Source organism: Scyliorhinus canicula, chromosome 17, assembly GCF_902713615.1.
Source record: "Scyliorhinus canicula chromosome 17, sScyCan1.1, whole genome shotgun sequence".
Classification (NCBI taxonomy): domain Eukaryota; kingdom Metazoa; phylum Chordata; class Chondrichthyes; order Carcharhiniformes; family Scyliorhinidae; genus Scyliorhinus; species Scyliorhinus canicula.
This window is the reverse complement of record NC_052162.1, coordinates 67,006,320-67,030,053: the sequence shown is the minus strand read 5'-3', so window position 1 is coordinate 67,030,053 and position 23,734 is coordinate 67,006,320. Positions and strand designations below refer to the sequence as shown.

Sequence of the window (23,734 nt, the reverse complement as noted above, 5' to 3'; positions counted from 1 at the left end):
GAGCGAGAAAGCATTCCTTTCACTTCCAAGGTCTAAACACTTCTGCCCAGTTCTCTCAGAAAGCATTATGCAGAAACCAATCACTGATCATTTTCAAACAGTACACAGTCCCTGACCAACCCACTGGGTGCCAGTTAACCAATCAAATGGACTCCCTTCAGACATGTTTCCTAAGATCTACTTGGTGCCGAAGAGTCTGTCTTCTCCTCTCCAAAATACAAAACCTGAGAATGCAGTGCCTTGGCAAGCAGGCTGTTACAACATTGAGTCTTCTGTTTAAAGGCACATCCTGATTATGGGTCCATAGACCAAAGTAATAAAATAAAAGCACAGGGAACAAAGCAAATAAACAAGAAGGACTCTTACAGTAATGAATGATGCACCCCAGCTTTCCCCTGGTTAACACCAGGCAGTTAATTTAGCCCTCTTGCAGCAGGAAACTGTTTAGTCCCTGGTTAACAGGGCTCTTAATCACCTGTCATGGGGACAGGTACTCTATTCAGGCCCTGAACCCAATTTGGCTGATGTCGTGATTGGGGATGGGAAGCCAGCACGCCCACTGGCCTCAAAATTTTAGGTTGCCTTCCTTTGTTCCCAAACTAGCTGCTGCCCAAACATTCATAGACAAAATATGTGCACATGTGTGTGAAAATGGGCATATCTCACTGGCAGGGGAGGTGGTGTTTGGAAATCTGTTTCTGAAGAACAAGTGCAGCAACGTGCATGTATGATCTGCTACAAGGGCTACAAAGTGAGACAGCCTCATAGAGGAGTGTTAATTACTCAGATCTCTTCAATGTTGGAGGCTGTGAACCTACAGACAAGAATAGAGTATCCTCCACTGTGTATAAACAAGTGTATGTGTAAATATGTATAGCCTCCGACCAGTAGGTGTCAGGCAAGTAATGGCATATGACACTGTAGCCTGGAGAGTCTGGAGGAGTAGCCGTCGTGGTCAGTCATGTTTGCATTAGTTCCAGTTTGATAGCATTAGTTTCTTACCTACAATTTATTATACTATTAAAAAATTAACTAGTCATGAACTAGATGTTCTTTAGGACGCCGACTCAGTAATTGTTTCCGTACATGAACATAACACATTGGTACCCCAGGTTCCATGATTTTGGACTGTACCAAGTTAAGGAATGAAAATTAATGGAAAAGAAGGAAAAATGAAATAGAACTAAGGAAGAAACATGAAATTAAAATAGAAAGACAAAGGCCCAGGCAATTTGACCTGTCAAGTCAACATTCCACATACAATTTTCACCATCATGGACTCCTTTAGCCTAAGATTTCTTTCGTACATTTTATGAATTGTAAATCTGCTCTTTGTGAATACATGTAGACCTTGGTTACATACAACAAATAGAGGAAACCTCTCCTTTATCTTCGGATCCAATAAACCAATCTTCGATGATTATCAACAATAATCTAGAGGAAATATCAAAATGGTAAAGAGCTGTGAGGGAAATGTCATTGCTAACAAAGGAAGGCAATAGAAGTAAATAGCAAGAGAGAAAAAAATTAAGTTGGCACAAGTTATACAGTTGCCGACCAGAATTCCTCTGAGAGTGATGTAAAGTTTACTGCGAACTCGGAAAAAGTAGAAAAATATGTACAGTGAGAAGGACATGGAACAAAGCACTGAAATGCAGTTTAATGAGAAAATCTATGCCAAGTAAGATAGAATAATTTAAAAACTAACAAGATTTTAAAATTAAAAATGAAGTATTCTATTGTGTGTAGAAATTTGGTAGTATTTACTGCAGTGACACTTCAAACATTTGACATAGACCTGTTGGTTTGTCTCAGACTTGTCAGTAAAAGAAGAATAATTTTTTGAAGAATATTGCCCCACAGAAAATTAAAAAATGCACATCCAGGTACTGGTCAGGAAGAGCACTAAGAGAATAAATGGTCAAGCAGCAAGTAATAAGTGAAACACAAAGTCCAAGAAATCTTGTGTAAGGAATAAAATAGCAGTGATAAACCCCCTCGCGAGAATATTTTAGAGCTATGTTGTAAATCTTATTTTCCCAAAGAAAATGCTCATATGAAATTGAAACTCTGCAACAGCCACTTTACAAATTGACTATTTATTTTCATTAATAAAACCCCTGTCAGAAGTACAGCAAATTATAGGCAAAGTAACCCATTCAACCATTTGTAGCTGATAAATCAACTCCAGGGTTCTTTCAAATTAGCTGTACTGAACAGTATTATTCAGATGTCAAGCTGCTCGATCTGAAGGTAAAACTGAGGAATTCTACAAATAGGCCAACAAGGAAATTCATCAGTGCAGTCCATTAATTTGCTGAATATCGATTATTGAACTCAAGTAGCAGGTAGAATTCTTAAATGAATTGTGTGCATTAACTGAGGTTTTTGTTGCTCGAATTGCTTCTACTGCAAAATGTACCAGCACTAATGTGTGACACATTTAGGCAGAATTATTGGCTTTAAAATTGCAAATGAAATGAATTCCTACCAGCGCTGTTGAAAACTGGAAGAACAGAGATTAACATCAGCACGCAATCCTTCCCCACTTCTTCATTGTATGTATGCTATGAGTGGCTCTTATAATATCTGCTTTAACACCCAGTCAGGAACTTGGCATGGCAGTAATAAAGACTTGCAAAAATAAGCAGTTATATCTTCAACTTTATGTATTTTTAAATATCAAGCAAAATTATGTTTAAAATGGAGAGTGCTTCTTTACTAAATTCAGATTGCGAAATTGAAAATTATCCTTCAGAACAGTCAGGGTCCATCAATTAGCTTAAATAATAGTGCTTTTTAATGAAGGAGCATAGGTGCATCAAATGAAAATGAAAGACACAAGGAGACTAGATAATCAGTAAGCCTATCCTATGCTGCCAAGGTGCAATTTATGCATACTATGCCCACTACCTGCTCCTTCCCACCAACAGCAATCTCCTGAGGGAGTCAAAAATTAAATGAATGAAATTCAAGATGAATTGACAATCACAGTGTCACGACGATTACTGCTGTGGGAAATAGAAAAGTAGAATTAATGTTCCTTTGATATTGAAGTTGAGCATCAATTTCAGAACACCAGAAAAGGCCATGCTATAACCTGATGAAGAAGTGTTCATTTCAAATTCCTTTAGTAACTTTTTAAAATCAGCTAGAATATAGATGAAGCATTTTAATATTTCCATATTGTCATTGTGTTTTATTCTGATGCTGGATCCTCTTGGAAGCATGTCTCATTTTGCAACATTGATATTCCTCCTGCTGACAACCTAGAAAAAATGCCTTAGAAAAAGATCTGCAATACACTCTTAGGATTTAAGTTATATTTATCAGGCATGAAATCTTCGTTTTCTTGCTGTGCTCATTTAGACCCTTCAAATAAACTTTTTTCAGTATAATTCACTTTATTTTAATTATCTTCACCTCCTGGTACTATGAATTCTTTGCTGGAATGTGCTGTCATGGGATCACTAAGTCTGGGCTAGAGACTATTCCCCTCTGGGGCAAATGGCATCAAGGCAGATTCAGTCCTCACTCAACATTCCCACACCCATACTTCCTACATCAGGAAGATTACTAGGTATGTGGTCAGGAGATGAAGAACTGGTTAATTTTCTCCTCATTACTCCAGAGGCACTGGACTTCCTTAAATAGTCTCCCTTACTAAGGCCAGGTAATCTAACAGAGATTGGAGAAGAAACCTGGGACTTGCCTGAACGGGTCAGCTACTTCCTGAATATTGAGCCATGCACAAAGTCTAATGGCTCGATTTGGCCCTGTAAAACTGCACTAAAAGAAAACAGATAATGTGGTCATTATTAGTTGCTATTTGTGGGAGTTTGTTGTCCATTAATTGACTGCCATGTTTTCTACATTATAACAGTACTTCAAATATATTTAATTAGCCACTCGACAATTTTGGACGTCCTGATGATGTGAAATGTGCTAGATAATTTAAATATTGCTTTGTCTCCTTCTTTGTCTCACGAGACTAAAATAAAATGTCTGTTTTAATGAGCAGGATTTTCCAGCTGGTCCCACCAATGGCGACCTGCGTGCCTCCACTGTGGGTTCCCTGGCGGCGGAGAGTGCGAATAATCGGAAACCCAATTGACAGCAGCGGCACCAGAAGAAACTCCCAACCAAAATATTACAATTGTTGCATACTTTCATGCCCTATGGCAAAATTAAAATGAAGGTCATGTAAAAGATTGCTTGCCAGTTGCATGTTAGAATATTCAATTTACCCAGTCAATAAATCTGAATTTCAGTGCCAATCTCAGCTGATACACTGGTGTCTTTAAAAGGGCAAGATTTAGGGGCTTGATAATATATTGCCTGTGGGAGGAAAAGTGGTGAGGGAAGCTTGCCCAAATTCACTGAACATGATTCCTGTTTGTTCAAATTGAGAGACTGTTACAGCATTCAGTGCAGTTCAACACACCACAGCATTGATAGCCTTCGTGGGAAACAAGGCTACGATTTTAAACTTGATGACGAAAATAAGTGTCCATGCCCCTATCAAATCTTTTCATTAATTTTAAATTAACCAAGCTTATCTCATTTAATACAGGCGAAGCTGCAGGAAGCTTCTTCCATCGCGCCACAATGTCATCAAAATTCTATCTTGTTATAGTTCGAATGCCAAGTATTATTTCCAATTCAGTTTCGGATTGAGCAGGACAATGAGCTCGGACTGGATTCTATCATCTCAATTAACTGGAAGCAGCAGGAAATTAAGTTTAATATTCGGCTGATTGAATGGTTTGGAAAGTAAAATAACCCGCTCAATGAATTTTATGTGGGCCAATTGTTGTTGGGGCTGATGCACTAATGAAATTTTGCTGAAAAAAAAAGCTATATTTAGCAATAGTGAAATAGCGGAGTACACTGAATACTAATATTGAGTATACATATTGAAGCTCAGCATCAATAATAACCATCCATAATGAAGACCCAGGAATAATAAAATTAGTATATTGTCGAACTAGATTTCCTCATGCCTTTCTTCATAATTGATCTTTATTGATCTCCACACTGGAAAATCTTTATAATTGAGGTTATCAGGATTGGATATAACAGCACACTTGCCTTACTGATAAGGCATGTGTGAACAGATAATTATTTTAGCTTCAATTCATGTTTTATGATTGACATTAAATAACCCAAACATAACTATACTTATCACTTCTTTCAGTTCCGTGGTGATATTTAAAAATGTCGTCTTTTGCTCATTTGATAACAACAGGGCTGACTCCAAATTATTTTTCTTTGTTCAATATGTATGTCTGCACAAGCTGATCAGGATTGCTATTCAACAAGGCTTCATTGAGGAAGAATATCACTGTTTTAATTTCGTAATTTTTTTGTGAATGTATCAGTCAAATATTTATCTCTCAGTGCAGTCCAATGGGCAGAATGAGCAACCAAGCATGAAAAACCAAAATAGAAAAGAAGAAACAAAGTTGACCGAGCGTACTTATCTAGTGCCTCATGACCTCAGGATATCTCAAACCTAATCCATGAAGATAATAGGGGCAGTTAATTACTCAGACTACATGGCTAATGTAATGAAAATCACTGCTGCCCTCAGCTTATTGAATTATAGATTTTACAGCATCAAAACACTAAACTGGAATTGACGATTTTTCACATGAATAATCAAGGCTAATCCCGGACTTGTACTTGCAGTATGTTTGAACAATATTTATATGGGTAGAGGATTCAGCAAAGAGGTTGTGCCACAGAAGACTAAGATGTTAATGGTGGATAACAGCCACCATAAGCAGCTCTGCTGTTACAGCAGGGAAATAGGTCAATGATCTCTGTGATCAGTTATTATTGCAGTTCATTGCCATCATTTTGAAAACATTCTCTGAAAGTAAAGTCGCCACAATCCCAGATGACCATTGGCTACTTTCCCCTTTGAGGGGGCGAAATGACTGGTGGTGATTTAACCTGAGGATCACCACACCTCAGGCAAGGGGCAAGATGGGGCCTTCATGAATAACCTCAGCCGGTATGGGAATTGATCCCACGCTGTTGGCCTCGCTCTGCATTAGAATCCAGCTGTCCTGCCAACTGAGCTAAACTAAAAATGACACAAACACTAAACGGCTACTTATCAATGGGTGAGCTACATGGGATGCAAAGGCCCACTACCTGTAGCTAATCCATACGTGAAGTTCCAGATGTCCTTCATGCTGAAGCAATTGTTTTGAAGTTAGTCCTGTGGTCACTTGGGAAAGACTACATTTTTTTTAGAATTTACAGTGCAGAAGGAGGCCATTCGGACAATCGAGTCTGCACCGGCTCTTGGAAAGAGCACCCTACCCAAGGTCAACACATCCACCCTATCCCCATAACCCAGTAACCCCACCCAACACTAAGGGCAATTTTGGACACTAGGGGCAATTTATCATGGCCAATCCACCTAACCTGCACATCTTTGGACCGTGGGAAGAAACCAGAGCACCCGGAGGAAACCCACGCACACACGGGGAGGATGTGCAGACTCCGCACAGACAGTGACCCAAGCCGGAATCGAACCTGGTACCCTGGAGCTGTAAAGCAATTGTGCTATCCACAATGCTACCGTGCTGCCCCAATCATGGAGCAGAACTATACGGTGAGCCAGATAAGTCATATTCTCCACATTAAAAATTAAATTTCTTTGAAGTTTAAAAATATAAGAGAATAGTATTTATTATACTAAACCCAGATTAGGAAAAATAGTAAAAACATGCTCTGACTTTCACACACACTCGAAGTTCACACTCACTCAAACAAATTACAGAGTGGGAAGATAGGTTAAGCTATTTAAATTCCAGTCAAGTTAAGGGGTATATGAATCTTGAAGGTTGGTAACATGGCTGCCTTCAGGCTGAACCTAGTGGTTTTCTAGCAATTTAAAGATATGTTTTTCTGAAGATAGCAGCTCTGCGGTTGAGCTCTTTTGAAAAATCTCTGACTGTGGAATATGGAGGGCGGGACCTTCTTGGATTTAGTTCAACTCTCAGAAATCACATGTATTGCATCAATTAAATGTCATGGCAATAGTTGATAGTTTAATGCAGTGATCTGACAATATTTTTCTTTCATAAAAGTGTGTTTGATCTTCACATGATACTGAACAAAGGAGTTAAATTGTTCAGCGAGTGACATAGAGAATATCAGGTGGATGGGCCTAAACGCTGACTCAGCAACTTGAATGGCAAGAGTGGCTTTTAAGCATCGCTCAAACTCTCTACATTTATTGCAGTTCTAAAGGAAACTCTCATTGATTTCCAAATTTTTCCATCTGAGGTTTTTCATTTCAGGTTTTCCTTTACTCCCTTTCGTTTCAACGTCTGAATTAATCCTTGACTCACAATTCATGTGACCTGCGGTACCTTGTTCAAGTGCGGGTAATTGAGCTACAAGAGTTTTACAGTTTCAGCAAGCTAAATGTGAAGGAGTTTATAACCATCCCATCTCACTACTATCTGCATCCATGAATTTTCATCAGAGGTTACTTTCCAATGTGAAAAAACTGAGGATAGTTGGGTATTTGCAATCATAGTTCAGTCAAGTCAACTCTAAGCAGGTTACCTAGAGCAGGTGACCTGAAATGTTCCTTATATACTTTATATAGTTCATCCAGTGAGCAGTTAAGCTTGCATGGGTGTGGAGAGAGGCTTCTCTTCCAATATTGCTGTTACTTTCTCCTTATTGTTTGTAACCATCATGAAACCATTATATTCTGATGTGCAACTTTGGCCTGAATTTTCACAATGACAGAGAGGCTATCCATCATTGCATCATGCGCAAAAGGAATGAGGAGGAGGAGAGGCAGGACATCCCAGTCCCACCTAGGATGAGACCTGTAGGAAAGCGACAGACCCAGGGCTTTCTACCTCAATATGATGGAGAACCAGGGGCAAAATTCTCCAACCCCCAGCAGGGTCGGAGAATCGCCTGGGGCCGCCGAAAATCCCGCCCCCGCCGTGGCAGAGATTCTCCGCCACCCGGGAAGTGGCGGTGGTGGGAATCTCACCACTCCGATTTGAGAGGCCCCTGCGGTGATTCTCCGGCCCGGATGGGCCGAAGTCCCGCCGCTGGGAGGCCTCTCCCGCTGCCAAGGTTTGAACCACCTCTGGAACGGCTGGATCAGCGGCGCGAGCGGGCCCCGGGGCGGAAGAGAACCCCACATTGCGCATGCGCTGGCAGTGACGTCAGCGGCCAGCTGCCGCTGACGTCACTGCCGGCGCATGCGCCGACCGGCGAAAGCCTTTCGGCCAGCCCCGCTGCCGGGGGCGCCGGTTTTGTGCGCCAGTCTTCTGGTGCAAACCGCTCCGGCGCGGGGCTGGCCCCCATAGGTGGGGAGAATTCCCCACCTTTGGGGAGGCCCGACCCCTGAGTGGTTGGCGCTACTCCCCTACGCCGGCACCCTCCGTCACGCCGGGTAGGGGAGAATGCCGCCCCTGTGCTGAAGGCAACTAGGTCTATGCCGCAAGGTGGTCACAGAAAAATGTCACAGACTCCAGCCAATAAGTTGAGTCACAATCCTTTGACCTCCATGCCCTGCCTGTGGCTGTGAAGGTAACCATCACTCCCAACTTTCATGCCTCAGGATCCTTCCAGGGATCAACAAGAGGCCTGCTTGGTATATCTCAGTCAGTAGCACACTGCTGCATTAAGACAGTAACTAATGTCCTGTTCACTTGTATGGGCAATCGCGTTACTTTCCCTATTGATTTGATGTCTCAGATGGAGAGAGCCATGGCTTTTGTCCAATTAGCAAGCTTACCTCAGGTACAGAGTGTTTCTGATGACACCTATCTTGCCATGAAGGATCCAACTCAAAGTTTGGACAACTTTGTAGACCTAAGATCCTTCCACACAATCAATGTACGAGTGGTTTGTGACCACACAAGTCCTTCCTTCATGTGTGTGCAAGGTTTCCTGGCAGCTGCCACAACATCTTCACAGTAAAGAGTTTCCAACTCCCTATTTCACGCACCAACACAGACCTGTGACTGGCTTCGAAGGGGCAAGGACAGCCCATTAAAAACTTGGCTAACGATCCTCTATAGAACCCCTCAAACTGAGACAAAACATAACTACAACAGCAGCCATGTTGTCACAAGGAGTACCTTGGAGCAGATAATTAGCATTTTAAAATGCACTTCAGAAACCTCGATTGGTCAGGTGGAACTCTGCATTGTGCCTCAGCAAGAGTATCAAGAACATAAATGGGGCCTTTATATGCTGCTCAACATTGCGCATTGAGGGGCCTCGAAATGAATGATGATGATGCCATTTCCAGAGCTCCACGATCAGAGGACGAGAAGATGTGGAAGATGAGGAGGAGCAACAGGACTTTGTTTCCATCCTGATGATTCCCAAATGGAGGGAGAAGAAGAGGCTGCCAATGGCAGAAGAGGGGGGGGGGGGGATGGGGGATCAATGCCTTATGTACATCTGCAAAATGGATTCACATAAGGTCCTTGTATCTCATAGAAACGTGTCACAAAGAAACGATAATGAGGCTGGTTTAGCACAGTGGGCTAAATCGCTGGCTTGTAATACAGAGCAATGCCAACAGTGCAGGTTCAATTCCCATACCAGCCTCCCCGAACAGGCGCCGCAATGTAGCGACTAGGGGCTTTTCACAGTAACTTCATTGAAGCCTGCTTGTGAAAATAAGCGATTATTATTATTATTCATATTATTATGAGGAAAGTAGTGACCTGCCTCATTGTGCAGACACCCGTCAAGGACATCCTTCAGCTTGCAAACTCTGCCTGGGCAGCCATGGTCAATGGCTCAGGTGGCTCATACAAGAGAGCTCTGGCAGAGGGGCTGATGAGGTGGAGGAAGATGAGGGTGCTGAGAAGCTCCTAGTACTTTCACCCTCCTTAATGACTTGCACAGCCCAAGATTGGCCTTCAGGTGGGGTTGATGTGGCTGGCTGCTGCTATCTAGCAGTTATCCATTCCAACAGCTGTTATGCCCACAATGCGATCATCTTGGTGAGAATACGTAGCCCCCATGTACTCTACGGATGTCAGCATTCATACTCTGAACGGTCAGATCCAGGCTATTGAGGGAAGCTTTCATCCTTTCCGGGCCAAGGTGCTGCTCTTATATTCACTCCATGTGCTGCTACATGTGTCTCTGCGTGAGATTGGTCAATGTCTCATGGCTGAACCTCATGCGATTAAGCCCCTGGGACAATGTAGAGCTCATGTTGTTGAAGGACCCCTCCATTCAAAGTCCTAGAGCTCCCACTGCTTCAAGGAACTCCACCAGATGTCCACATCTACTGCTGATTGTCCAGAAACTCCATGTTTCTTCCCACTAGAGCATGAGCTTGACTTTTCTCCCTCCGCCAGGTGGGGCTAACATGCACATGGCTCTGACTTTGACATCTCCTCCTACGCCCTGGTGCACACTAACACGACAGGCAGAGTACAACCTTCTGAAGTGTTGGCAGGTGTGTGGGCTAGTTAGATGTCATGCTGTCTCTCAGATATTCCTTCCTCCTCTTGATGTCCAAGTAATGATCTGGCTGAGGGAAGTGAAAAAGTAGAGCGGGGACCAGTGTGAGAAACAAAAGGAGTCATTTAGTTATAACTCTTCACATTATGAAGGCACCCTTTGATGCACACCACTGCCTTTAACCCTGCATGCTCTGTCCATAAGATGCAACCCCATTGTTGCACTCTTCATGCCAACATCTCCTTGTGCTCAACGCATTGACATCCTGATCCCCACTATTACCCTCACATGTCAAGGTGATTGCAACACAGTCTTACCACCTGCTGATGACAATTCCCCACCATCAACCAATAGCTCAGAGCAGCACGGTGGCGCAGTGGGTTAGCCCTACTGCCTCACGGCGCCGAGGTCCCAGGTTTGATCCCAGCTCTGGGTCACTGTCCATGTGGAGTTTGCACATTCTCCCTGTGTTTACGTGGGTTTCGCCCCACGACGCAAAGATGTGCAGGCTAAGTGTATTGGCCGTGTTAAATTGCCCCTTAATTGGAACAAATGAATTGGGTACTCTAAAAGATTTTTAAAAAATTAACCAACAGCTGAACAGTTACCTTGCCAATCTCCATGGCCATCTGCTCAACCAAGCAAATTGTTCACAACCGGGCTGACCATCGGTGAGGACAAATCGGGTTCACTCAAATTGTCCCAACCCTGTACATCTGACACACAGACAAAAATGTAGGCCATTGTGTCAAGCGACATGGATAATAATCTTTCCAAGGTCAACACATGACGCAGAGAACTGATAGAATTTTACTCTAAAGTGGAGTACCTTTTTATGAAAATACAAGAGTTAGTTAATAAATGCAAAATTACTCAAAATTCGTCTGATTTTCTGCTTGCGAGGGTTTCATATGTTTTCTGACTTGCCGTAGAATAACCCCTAAATTACAGAACAAATGTGGATAGAAGAAAGCTTTCAATTTGAACTCTATTCAGGATGGCATGGTGTGACTAATGTTTTTTTTCACAATGAGCAATCAAATGAAATATTAATTTACGATAGCATCTGTTGTATAATCTGAATAATTAATTTAGATATTTCTTTGTGCTCTCCCAAGTAATGGTTATAACTCTTGAGATGTGTAACAAAGGGGCAAAAAGAACAATCATTTCTGCTTTGAATTATTGAACAAGATGCATTCAAAAATTCAAAAAGATGTTTCCCTTGGGATTACATTTTGGCTCTGCCACCATGAGCCCCATATTAAAACAGCCCAAGCATTAAATCCTTCAAGCTGGTCCTAATGAAGCATGCGGTATCTGCTAGAAAGTCCTTTACCATGTCACTGTATCTCTGAAAAAAGCCTCCAAGCACTGATCTGAAAATAAAGAGCCGGTACTAGCAAGTATTTGAGGATTAATATTCCCAAAAAGCTTCCTGTTCAGTTTCAACATACCTATTAGGATTTAGAATCATAGAAACACAGAATCATAGAATTTACAGTGCAGAAGGAGGCCATTCAGCCCATCGAGTTTGCATTGGCCGTTGGGAAGAGCACCCCACTTAAGCCCATCCCTCCACCCTAACCCCATAACCGCCTAACCTTTTTGATACTAAGGGGCAATTTAGCATGGCCAATCCACCTAACCTGTACATCTTTGGGAGGAAACCAGAGCACCTGGAGGAAACGCATGCAGATACAGGGAGAAAGGGCAAACTCCACACACAGTCACCTGTGGCCGGAATTGAACCCAGGTCCCTAGAGCTGTGAGGCAGCAATGCTGACAACTGTGCCACCCTCTAATTTCTGGCAATACTTCTGTCTCAGCGTCTGCTGAAAACCTCGTCCATCACTTTGTTACTTTTGGACTTCCCATCTTCCACCCTCCATAAACGTGAGCTCACCCAACACTCTGCTGCTCATGTCTTAACTCAGTGTTTTCCAAATTTCTTTTCCGAGGACCTATTTTTACCAATCCACCGACCTTCGGGACTCCCGCCGACCCATCTTCGTAACCCAGGCCGGCCAAACTTTGCAAGCCACACCGCCGAACGACCCACCATTTTTGCTTACTTTTAATGCGACAGGTGAGCCTGTTTGGTCCTCACTATCTCACTTGCTTTGTCATTCAATGTTATATTTCTGCATGGGTTCTTCTTCAGAGATCCTGGACTCTCCTTTGAAGCTCCATCCAGCAGATTCAGTTGGGAGATCCTGGTCTGTTTGTGTCTCTGGCCCTCTCTTCCTTGGTCCAAAAAGATCCATCTTCTGTTCTTCACGCAGTCCTGTGGTTTGCTTGCTGGCAGCTACAAAATGGTGGAAGCTCTCCTCAGTAATTTCGCGCTCAGAGTAAGTGACATCAGCGTACCGGGCACGTGACCTGCTCTCTGCTTCCGCTTCTGGCAGGAAGACAAGTTGATTATTTAAAACATCAGTTGCTAGAACAGCGCGCTGGCGTACTGAGGAGGCAGTTTGCCCCGCTGGGCTCTGGCCCTGCTCCCTGCTACATCTGGCTGAGGGGGCACGCTTGCGCGGGTCGGAAGGCATTTTTAAAAGCCGGTCGAGACCATTGGGCACTCCTTCCCACGATTGGGATCGCCATGACCGATCGCTCCCCAACCCTCATGACCTGGAATATTCTGTACAGTTTTGGTCACCTTATTTGAGGAGAGATGTAGTTGCATTGGAGGAAGTTCAGAGGAGGTTCACAAGGTTGATTCCAGGGATGAGGGGTTTGTCGTATGAAGAGAGATTCGGCCTACACTCTCTCGAGTTTAGAAGAATGAGAGGAGATCTAACTGATGTCTATAAGATGATAACAGGTATTGACAAAGTAGATGTAGAGCGGATGCTTCCTCTTGTGGGGAACTCTAGAATGAGAGGTCCTAGTTTTTGAATAAGGGTTAGCAGATTTAAAACAGAGATGAGGAGAAATTACTTCTGTCAAAGGGTCGTGGACCTGTGGAATTCACAACCTCAGGGTGCGGTGGATGCCGGGCCTTTGAGTAAATTCAGGAAGGAGATAGACACATTTTTAATTAGTAATGGGTTGAAGAGTTATGCATAACAGGCAGGAAAGTGGAGTTAAGGCCGAGAGGAAATCAGCCATGATCGTATTGAATAGCGGAGCGGGCTCGCGGGGCTGAATTGCTTAATCTGCTCTTCCTTTTTATGTTGTTATTACTATCCCCTATCCATGTATCCTCCTGCAAGCTTCCAAGATTTCTTTCACTTCCCTTATTGCCTTTGCCCCAACATTGCTGGCCTTGGCTTCAGCTGCCTCCAGCCAAAGTTCTGGATTTCTCTCCCAAAATGTTTCTACCTCTCTAGCTCTCTCGCCTTCACTTAAGATGCTCTTTAAATTCCACCTCTTTGGCCAAGCCAAAAATCTCCTTGTGTCATTCAAATTTTGTTTAGATAATATTCTTATCATAGAATCATAGAATTTACAGTGTAGAAAGAGGCCGTTTGGCCCATCAGGTCTGCACCGGCCCTTGGAAAGAGCACCCTACCCAAGGCCACACCTCCACCCAATCCCCGTAACCCAGTAACCCCACCAAACCTCTTTTGGACACTAAGGAGCAATTTAGCATGGCCAATCCACCTAACTTGCACATCTTTGGACTGTGGGAGGAAAATGGAGCACCCGGAGGAAACCCACGCACACGCGGGGAGAACGTGCTGACTCTGCACAGACAGTGACCCAAGCCAGGAATCGAACCTGGGATCCTGGAGCTGTGAAACAACTGTGCTAACCACTGTGCTACTGTGCTGCCCGGTGGCTTAATTAGTTATGAACTGGCTTGAGGCATTTAACTATCTCAAAGCAAAAAAGTGTGAGTTCTTATTGATGAAACAGTTCTCATCCTATATTATCACCTCATTACAGGATTGAAATTATGCTTTGGTGGGATTTTTGCACCCACATTTGCCACGAGTGCAAATGGCGACATGGACGCAAAACTGTGCGAGGGCCTGAAACTGAGAATCTCCCCGGCGCGATCTCAAATTCTGATTTTCTTTGCCCCTCACCAGTGGTATAATGAAATTCCCACCCAGGAAGGTCGGGGGGGGGGGGGGGGGGGGGGGGGGGGGGGGAACGGGACACAGACATCCTCAGGCAATACCCCGGCATTGGCCTCTGGCACTGCCCCGGCATTGTCCGCTGGCACCTTGGCACTGCTGCCTGGCACAATGGCAGTGCTGAAGGCAGTGCCATGGGTGTTCTTCTGGGGACCATCATTGGGTAGGATTCCCCGTTCACATGTGGGAGGAGGGGAGGGGAGTGTACGTGGAAGGGCATCCTGTTGGTGGATGGGGGGTCTCAGTGTCTGTGGGAGGGTGGGCGGGGTGAGGGGATTCTATGTTTTTCTTCGTTCCGGAGATCCTTTAAAAAGGACCTCTGGAGATACAACATTGTCGGCTCTATTAAGCCCAATCTTACCAGCGTGATGGCATGAGGCACACCTCCAGCATTTGTTTTCTAAGTGCTGGGCAATATGCTGTGCGGAGTCTGCACGTCCTCCCCGTGTGTGCGTGGGTTTCCTCCGGGTGCTCCGGTTTCCTCCCACAGTCCAAAGATGTGCGGATTAGGTGGATTGGCCATGCTAAATTGCCCGTAGTGTCCTAATAAAGTAAGGTTAAGGGGGGGGGGGTTATTGGGTTACGGGTATAGGGTGGATTCGTGGGTTTGAGTAGGGTGATCATGGCTTGGCACAACATCGAGGGCCGAAGGGCCTGTTCTGTGCTGTACTGTTCTATGTTCTATGTTCTATAAAAGCTGCACTCCGGCTCTCACGTACTTCGGGCGGAATTTTCCCTTTTTTTCTCTATAATTGAGTTTCATTCAAAACTCAGATAATGCATTAGATCATTTCCAAGCACTTATTAAACGTCCAGAACAAAAAGCTTTTGAAGAATGAACTTATCTGCTTCAGGTGGCCTGGCTCTTTAAGAAAACCTGCGTTACATTTGAAAGATACGTCCACAGGAGTGGGATTCTCTAACATTCATGAGTATTCTGCTGCTACTTGATGAGATGTCGGCAATAATGTGGGAAGCATTTGTACACCTCCATGTAACACCCACCTTATAATTGGTATTTGTATGTCAATCCATTCTGATTATGATGCTGGTAAATGACTATTTGCTTGTGGGTGGTACGATTGGCATCTGTGTGGGTAGAAAGTGTTTGTCAGGGTGAAATTATCATCCATTCCCAGTCTGCCCATTTTAAAAATCTCCGGTCTTTGTCAAATTTTAAAATGAAAGAACAATTGGGGACACAAGAGCTGTGTTTTCAGTGTGTCAGATCTCTGAGTGGTCAACCCCACAGCAATTGGGAGGAGGGAGCAAAAAGGCACCATTTGCTTTCATCATTTGACACATAATTTATTGCTCAGCCGAGTATCTCTCTTCCATTTTTTGGCAATTATTATAGGGCTTTTTAATGACCATGGAATCAGAGATTTTACAGCGCAGAAGGAGACCATTCGGCCCATTGAGTCTGCACCGGCTCTTAGAAAGAGCACCCAGTTAATTCCACACCTCCACTCTATCCCCATAACACCACCTAAGCTTTTTGGACACTAAGGGCAATTTAGCATGGCAAATCCATCTCAACCTGCACATCTTTGGACTGTGGAAGGAAACCAGAGCATCCGGAGGAAACCCAAGCATACACAGGGAGAATGTGTAGACTCTGCACAGACAGTGACCCAAGCCGGGAATTGAACCTGGGACCCTGGAGCCGTGAGGCAACAGTGCTATCCACTGTGCTACCCTGCTGCAGAAATTGAAGGATTTCTTCATTGGAAAATGAAGGCATGTATGTATCATCAGTCATCGAAAACAGCTGTGATGATGTATATCACTCTTTTATGCTGCAAAATGTGCCGTTGGTGTCTTTTCCCCCAATCCTGAGGGAGTGGAATGTTCCTGGGACTTCCCATCATATACAGAAATGCTTTTCATTGAATAATTTAATTGTCGACGGCGCTTGCAGGACTAAATGGTTGACTCTTGTTTCTATGTTTGGAACTGAATCACCAGAATGTGCAGTCCAATGCAACTCTCTACAGTTTGGAACCTCAAAGTCTGTGTCCATAGGAACATGTCGACAGTGAGTTCCAGTTACAGTGAGTGCCAAAGCATCAAGGGCGACCTTGGTAGGATTTTCAGGCCCCGAAGAGGGCAAGCAAAGTGGTGGAGGATTTTGCACCACTGACAGTGACAACCAGCAACAACACCCAGGCAAGGTGATCGAGATTCCGGTTCTACAGCGGCTGAGGTGCCACGGCAATCTCAGTGAAAACTGCCGTGCATTCAGGCAAAGGTTTGAGATCTTCCTGGTAGCAGCCGACCTACAAGACGTGGCCGATGCTGAAAAGACAGAGCTTCTGCTCATCATCGCTGGTGCCAGAGCAGAAGAAATCTTCAAAACATTCAAGTTCTCCAAAGGGCAAAACAGGAGCGACTTCCAGGCAGTCCTGGACAAATTTGAACAATACTGCGAGGAAAACACAAACTAATGAACAGAAAACGGTAAGAGAGGTGCCTCACCACGAGGCAAGGTCCTGGAGCAGAGAACAACAATTTTGATCGGCGGCCATCTTGGTAAAGGTGCTGCACATCCGCAGTTGAGAAAAAGGCCCCAAGTAAAGGAACAGCAATCTGAGCATGCCCAATTGTGACCTACGACCTATGTCACACGCGTCATGACGTCAGAGGCCCCGGACCACACCCACTTAAAGGGGAAATGTCCCAAAACAAGGAAACAAAAATTTAAAGCCGTAAAACCTGATTCTTTCACCTGGAACGACAGCACAATGCCTGACATTCAACCAATAGCTGAAAGAAACCTCCGCAGAACCCTGCAACAAGCAGTTAGCACCGCCCAAAGAGATGATAGTCCTTGAAGACTACGACTCCGACCTTGATTTCTTCTTTGGACATCACGAGCCCAATGCCAGCTCCGACACAAAAAGTGATGATATGGTCCTAGAAGACTACGACTCAGACAAAGGTTTCATCATTGGAGATGGCGACCCCAGTACCAAATCCAAACCCCAACGAGATGTGCTCTACAGTGAAGAATCCGACACAGACGTGGATGTGTTTTTCGGATTTGAGGATCTTCAGCCCAGCATATATGACATCCCGACTCATGAGTGCAGGATTATGCTGCGGCCTGACACCAAGAGACAGAGAGCGGTATAAGCCCACAGAGAGCGGCCTGTTGTCACACAAAGAGTGGTCCACGCACCACGAAGGGTCCCCAACTCCACACAAAGAGTGGTCCACCCACCACAAAGGGTCCCAGCCTCCACATAGAAAGCGATGCAAGATTCCACACCACCGTCCTTGCATGTACAAGAAGTGAGTCGAGTGACACAAGCCTCCACAGCGAGCTAGTGGACAGCCTCCACAATAGAAGCAACGCAAGACTCCAAAACGCAATCCTTGCATGAACAGGACCATGAGGGTCCAGCAACCTCCTCTGAGCAACCAGCAGCAGACGATGCAAGTCTACCATGCTCAAGTGAACAACAGAAATTCTATGACAGTCTGCCATGCTCAAGTGCACAGCAAGAAGACTATGACAGACTACCATGCTCCAGTGAACAACAAAGCGACTGTGGCAGTCCACCCACATTGTTTGAACCACCTGAAGAAGACTGACAGTCTACCCAGCCCAAGTGAACAACAAGAAGCTACTGACACTCTACCCACTGTATGTGAGATAAGTGACGATGGCATCCCACTTCCCATACAAGATGTGCAATGTGAGAGACCTCAGCTAGTGTGTACAGAGGCACTCGACAATCACAGTGAGACTACTGGTGACTTCGGTGACACCACGTTACTTCAAACTTCATTCGCTCGAGCCTCTCCACAAGCAAATGCATTCCTGAGTGTTTTGATTCCAGACGTGGAGCATCAAGAAAACTCAGCTGACTCAAGTGAACCTGAAATGACTCCGGACGGGGAACATCAAGAAATCTCAGCTGACTCCGGTGAACCTGCAATGACTCCAGACGGGGAGCGCAGCGAACTCAGTGACGGCACGCTCAAGAAAACAGCAGATGCCACAAAGCACGCTGACACGAGTAACTGTGTGAAGGACTCGTATTATCCACAGTGTGGTCCTTGAGCGCAGCAAACCCAGCAACAAAACCAACCGACACAACAACACAACCTATGAAAACCATATCAAAGACAACGAGAAGCGTACCAAAGGCGACAAGCATGACAAATACAACACCTATGGAACAACGATTGGTACGACATGTACAACTCGGCCCATGAGGGAAAGTGTCACTGCTCAGCTCAGTACAATGACACACCATGGCAGGACAATGCATCTTTCCAATTCACGTTTGCTGCACTACCAACAGGCAAAATGGCTTTCAGGACAGATGCCACCAAATGTTGCTACCATAAGCATCGGAAGAAAAGAAGGCTCCAAATCAGACAATGAAGTGATCTGACCACTTCTTGGTTCCTCACGCACAGGGACAAGGATGGCGTTTACAATGCAATGCCACCATCAACATCACCACCTCACCAACCCAACAAGAAAGACATTCAACTATAATAACTAATGAATTTTGGACTCATGAATATGATTTGGACTTATTGTTTAATGATCACTGTCATCATAACTTGTACAGAGCATCACTTATCTACCTGTTTTTTTGTTCAATTTTCTTTAACAGTGTACAGAAAATATGTAACACGAAAAAAGGGGGGATGTGGTGATATGCATCACTGTAGATACACAAGGGGTTAATGTAAGTACACGGAGACTAGCTAGACACTAGAGGGAGCACCAGAGACATGACACACAGCCACTCAACCAATAGGTCAGTAAGATAGGACACGACCAATGAGCATTTACGATATACACAGAGGTGACACTACCACAGGGAGAATTGTTAATAGTTCAATAAACGTGTTGAAGCTATCTCCACGTCTGAACCTTCCTTTGTCAGAGTGCACATCAAGGAAGCAGCTTATGCTACGTCAAGAGCATAACAAGACACTCTCTACACACTTCCCTGTGTTCCATGGTGTGGACTATTCCTCAACATATAATGATGGTTTTGACAGTATGCCTTCAGACTTTTGCCAGTGTTCTCACAGCAACCTGTGGGAACTCAGTTTTCCATTTTCTCTCCTTCCCTGTGGCCACCTGTTCCTTGTTCTTCCTGATGGCAGAGAGCTTTTTGCGTGTGAATTCAGGCTCAGAATTTGTCTCTGACCACTATTGGTCCAGAATGTCCATAACGTAATGCCTTTCCCATGCGCTGCGCCTTCGCTGGTCAGTTTCTAAACACACGCAGTTACTTGGTGGAACCAAGAGTTTGAGAATCAACATGCATTGCATAGAATTAAGTAAAATTGCACACCATTCGGCCCAACTGATCTTTTCTACACACAAACCTCCTGCTACCTTGCTTCACCTCACCCAGTTTCACCCAGTTTCTGCCTCATATTTAGCTTTCCGCTAAGTGCATCTGTGCTGTTCAAATCAATCACTCCATGTTCCACTCTCTCACCCTGTGCAGTACCTGGATCATCTTTGGAGTGGGTCCAATATAAGTTTTGGGAAGTATAAATCAGAAGTTTCCTTTCATATGTGCTGGGGAAAAACACCAAGAAAATCTGCTTTCGACAAGTGCCACAAAATGAAGCTTTGAATAAACATGATTTTGACACGTTTTAAATATAACCCAGAATAAATCATTTGTCTCCTCTGCTGACTGTAGTGAAAACAGAAGTACGACTGAGGCTACATTCACAGAGCACACAAAACTCTGCTCTCAGCCTATAGAGTTGCAGCATATATTTGCATGTTTTTACCTAGGAGTGATAAACATGTGATTGCAGGCAAATTATCCACAGGCATTAGAATCCTTCACTAGAATATCGTAATAATATGCTAAGCAACTGATCAGTCACACTTATCAGAGGCAAAGTACTAGAAAAAGCTACAAGCATGCATAAATATGCAGCCAATATTATGCACACTCTAGAATTACAGCCCCTATGTATTGATTTTTAAAAAAAGATATAAATTACAGACAGCTTTCTTCAGTATTATTAACATTTTCTGATCACAAGTTCCTACCTCTCTGTCACCTCCTCTGAAAGATCAACACCTTCTGATTCCACTGCTTTTTTGTTTTCTTTTTCTTCTTCTTTAACGGTGTCCTCTTGCAGAGAAATTTTAGCAAGTCCTTCATTCTCTGGTGTGCGTGGTACTGTATTCTGCTGATGCCATGGCTGACTGTCAGGTCTGCTATAAATTGGAGCTGGCACAGATACCAGTAAACTGTTTACAGGGCTACTGTTTTTCCTGAGACCACTCCTGTCCCGAGAGTGGCTTTTCAACCTGTTCTGACCCATGCCACGGTGCTCAAATCCCTCCTGCTGGAGACAGCCACTGTTCCCAGAAGAACTCTGCGAGGGGTGGCTGAACCATTTCCATCTCAGCCTCAGAATCTGCTTCATGTCAAACTCCTTCCTCCCGGACACGGACATCATTGTCCAAGGCAGCCTTAAACTTGTGGATGTCAGACTGCTTTTGTTTTTATCCACCGTCGCGCGCCTCTGCACCAAATCCCTTCACTGGAGAAACCAACAAGAACAAGCCCTTTCTTCTCTGAGCAGTACACAGAACAGCTAGCACTCGCTGCTAATACTAAGCTGCTGCTAACAGTGTAGGTGGGATACCATACTGACAGGATGATGAGGTCAGCCCTCAAACGAGTAAATCAGATTAACACAGGAAGACAGCTACCAAAACTCTAAACAGCAGCTGGTCTTACATACAGTTAAACACAGATTTTAACCAGCACTGTCCTTTGCGTAGCAAGATCCCATTTGTTTAAGGAAATACAAGCTGCAACATAAGATCCAGGAAAACATGCAATAAATAAAGTACGAGGCTTGCATTTCCCGGGTGAAGAACATGCAGCATGTTACTTTGCTGTGTGGCACTCACATGAACTCACTAAAGGATTGAGGCAACAAAAAAGCATTTATTTTTGGTCTGGCTTTAATGGTTCCTTGACTTGCCTTATCACTTTCTTCACTGAAGAAAGGGGTCAAAAGACAAGTGTCAACCCCAAGCATGCACTAAACAGCAGTTTAAAGTGGTGAGAGGGAAGAGTGGTCTCAGTCAATTAGATGTTTTGTGATGTGATTAAACTAGGGCAAAGGCTGTTTAAATCTTGCAGATGTGCCATTGATCGAGCACAGTTTCTCTGCATGATGTACGATGTGAAGGAATCACTGAAAGCGGGTTAAAAATAGCCAAAGATGTGATTTCTTCCGATGCAGAATATCAGTTTTGATTCATGGTTTTCCAGGTATTTCGGCAGCAATAAAAACATCCCTCAGGGTGACTTTAATACAGGTCAGGCTTTAATCAGAGGCACAAAACAGAAGTGGAAATTCTGTTACAAGTTGCCTGTGACCAATACTTTCAGCTGTAAATACAAACCAGAAACAAAATAAAGTTCTCTCATTCTAAAAACATTGGCTGTCATATCTTTTTGAAATTGGAAAACGACTCTTTGGATGCGATCTAAACAAATTGCAACAAAGTCCCGTAACAAGCACGTTTAGTCGGGTGTTTCTCGGAGCTCGCTGTGCCGAGAAACACTCACTCAACCTATCGGGATTTTATTGCATTCCAGGGCATCAGTGGGGAACTCCCTGGTGAGGCTGCACTTAGACTCGTTTCCTGCACTGAAACGCCCCAATCTCTCGGCCCCGTAGTGACCCCCCCCCACCCCCGCCCAAAGCCCCAACTCGCCTATAAGGGGGTCCACGGGCCCTCCCACATCCCACCTCATATGGGCAGGGCAACCCCAGGCCCGATCCCTGGAAAAGTAAAATGCCAGTCTTGCACCTTTACACTGCCAGTGTCTGGAACCTTGGCACTGTGAGCCTGGTAATGCCCAAGCCAGCCTGGCAGTGCCCCTGGGGCAGTGCCCAGGTGGCAGGCTGGCAGTGCCAATGTGCCCATACAGCACCAATAGTGCTAGGGTGCCACCCTGCTCAGAGGGCAAACACCTGGGGTCTCCCGATCCCCTGGGAGACCCCCCTATTTGTGAAGATCAGACTGAACGGTGCTCACCTGAGGTCTCTGAGGCAAAGGGGTGAGATCCCAGGACCTCAGTAGACCAGGTGAGTACATATGAGAGTGAGACCAGCTTTCTCCTCTATTATGAAGATTTTCCAGATAGTGATCTCTCCCACAAAAGCTGGATTCAGATTGTGACATCTCGCGAGATTGCGTAGATCACACGAGACGTGGTGAGCCAGGTAGATCTCAGAAGAGGGACATCATTTGGGTGCAATCTGGCTGGTAGATCACACCCTTCATCTCAGATATGGGAAACCATTTTCATCTCTGTGTTTCTGAAGAAGACATTTTAGATTCAGCAAAAAAGACTCTTTTTGTCATCTGTAGTAAACTTTTATGCAATTTAAAAATCACCCGGTTGTATATTTGTTTCTCTTGTGATCCAAGTGCAAATGATAAAATAAAAGCAGCACTGAACCTATGTTCCCTTGGAATGTTGTACACAGTGGAGCAAAGTCACCAATTTACTTGGATATAGGTCTGCATTGTAACTTTGCTAACCCACCAGGAGCAGAAGAGGGGTAGGGAATGGCTGTGCTGTCAGTCAGGCACGCAAAACACAAAGTCATGATTTAACTCCCCACCATTGTGTAACATTGTTGATTTGCTCCTTGCCAGATAGACAATCAAATTTACAGGCTTGGCTTCCATTTGGATGAGGTATCGGGCAGTGGGGGCCACAGGACAAGATAAGGTTGCATCCAGAACAGGGGATTGATCCATGTACGGCTGCTGATCCTGAGAAACCTTTGGTGGACCGTGGTTGGCAGGATCGGAGGATTTGGAAGGGGATTGGAGGCCTGGGTGGGGGAAGGTCAGAAGAGTGGGGAGGTTGTGATCAGAGGCATAGTAAGGGGAAAGCCCCCTGGGGATAAGGAGAACTGACAGAAACCTAGGGAATAGTACCAGAGGCCTGGAGCGTGATGGGTCTGAGGCCTCGATGGGTTAAATCAGAGGCCTGGAAAGGTGTTTGGAAGTTGAGGGGATGTGGTAGAGGGAAAGTTAGGGGTCTGTGCAGGTGAAAAGAAGGATGACCTTGTGTGGGGAGAGCAATGTTTTGACTGCAAGAACTCAATTCATTTCACACTCAAGC

At 44.6% G+C, this 23,734-nt stretch overlaps 1 protein-coding gene across 1 annotated transcript in view; it reads right to left on the bottom strand.

Annotated features, from left to right (window-relative positions):
* Positions 1-21,542, bottom strand: part of LOC119951943 (kelch-like protein 4) — a 195,854-nt gene extending 174,312 nt beyond the window's left edge. The window contains exon 1 of the mRNA XM_038775338.1: positions 20,617-21,542. Within this exon, the coding sequence (XP_038631266.1) occupies positions 20,617-21,032 (416 nt within the window). The 5' untranslated portion in view covers positions 21,033-21,542. The remainder of the gene's footprint in view (positions 1-20,616) is intronic.
* Positions 21,543-23,734: the final 2,192 nt, after the last annotated feature.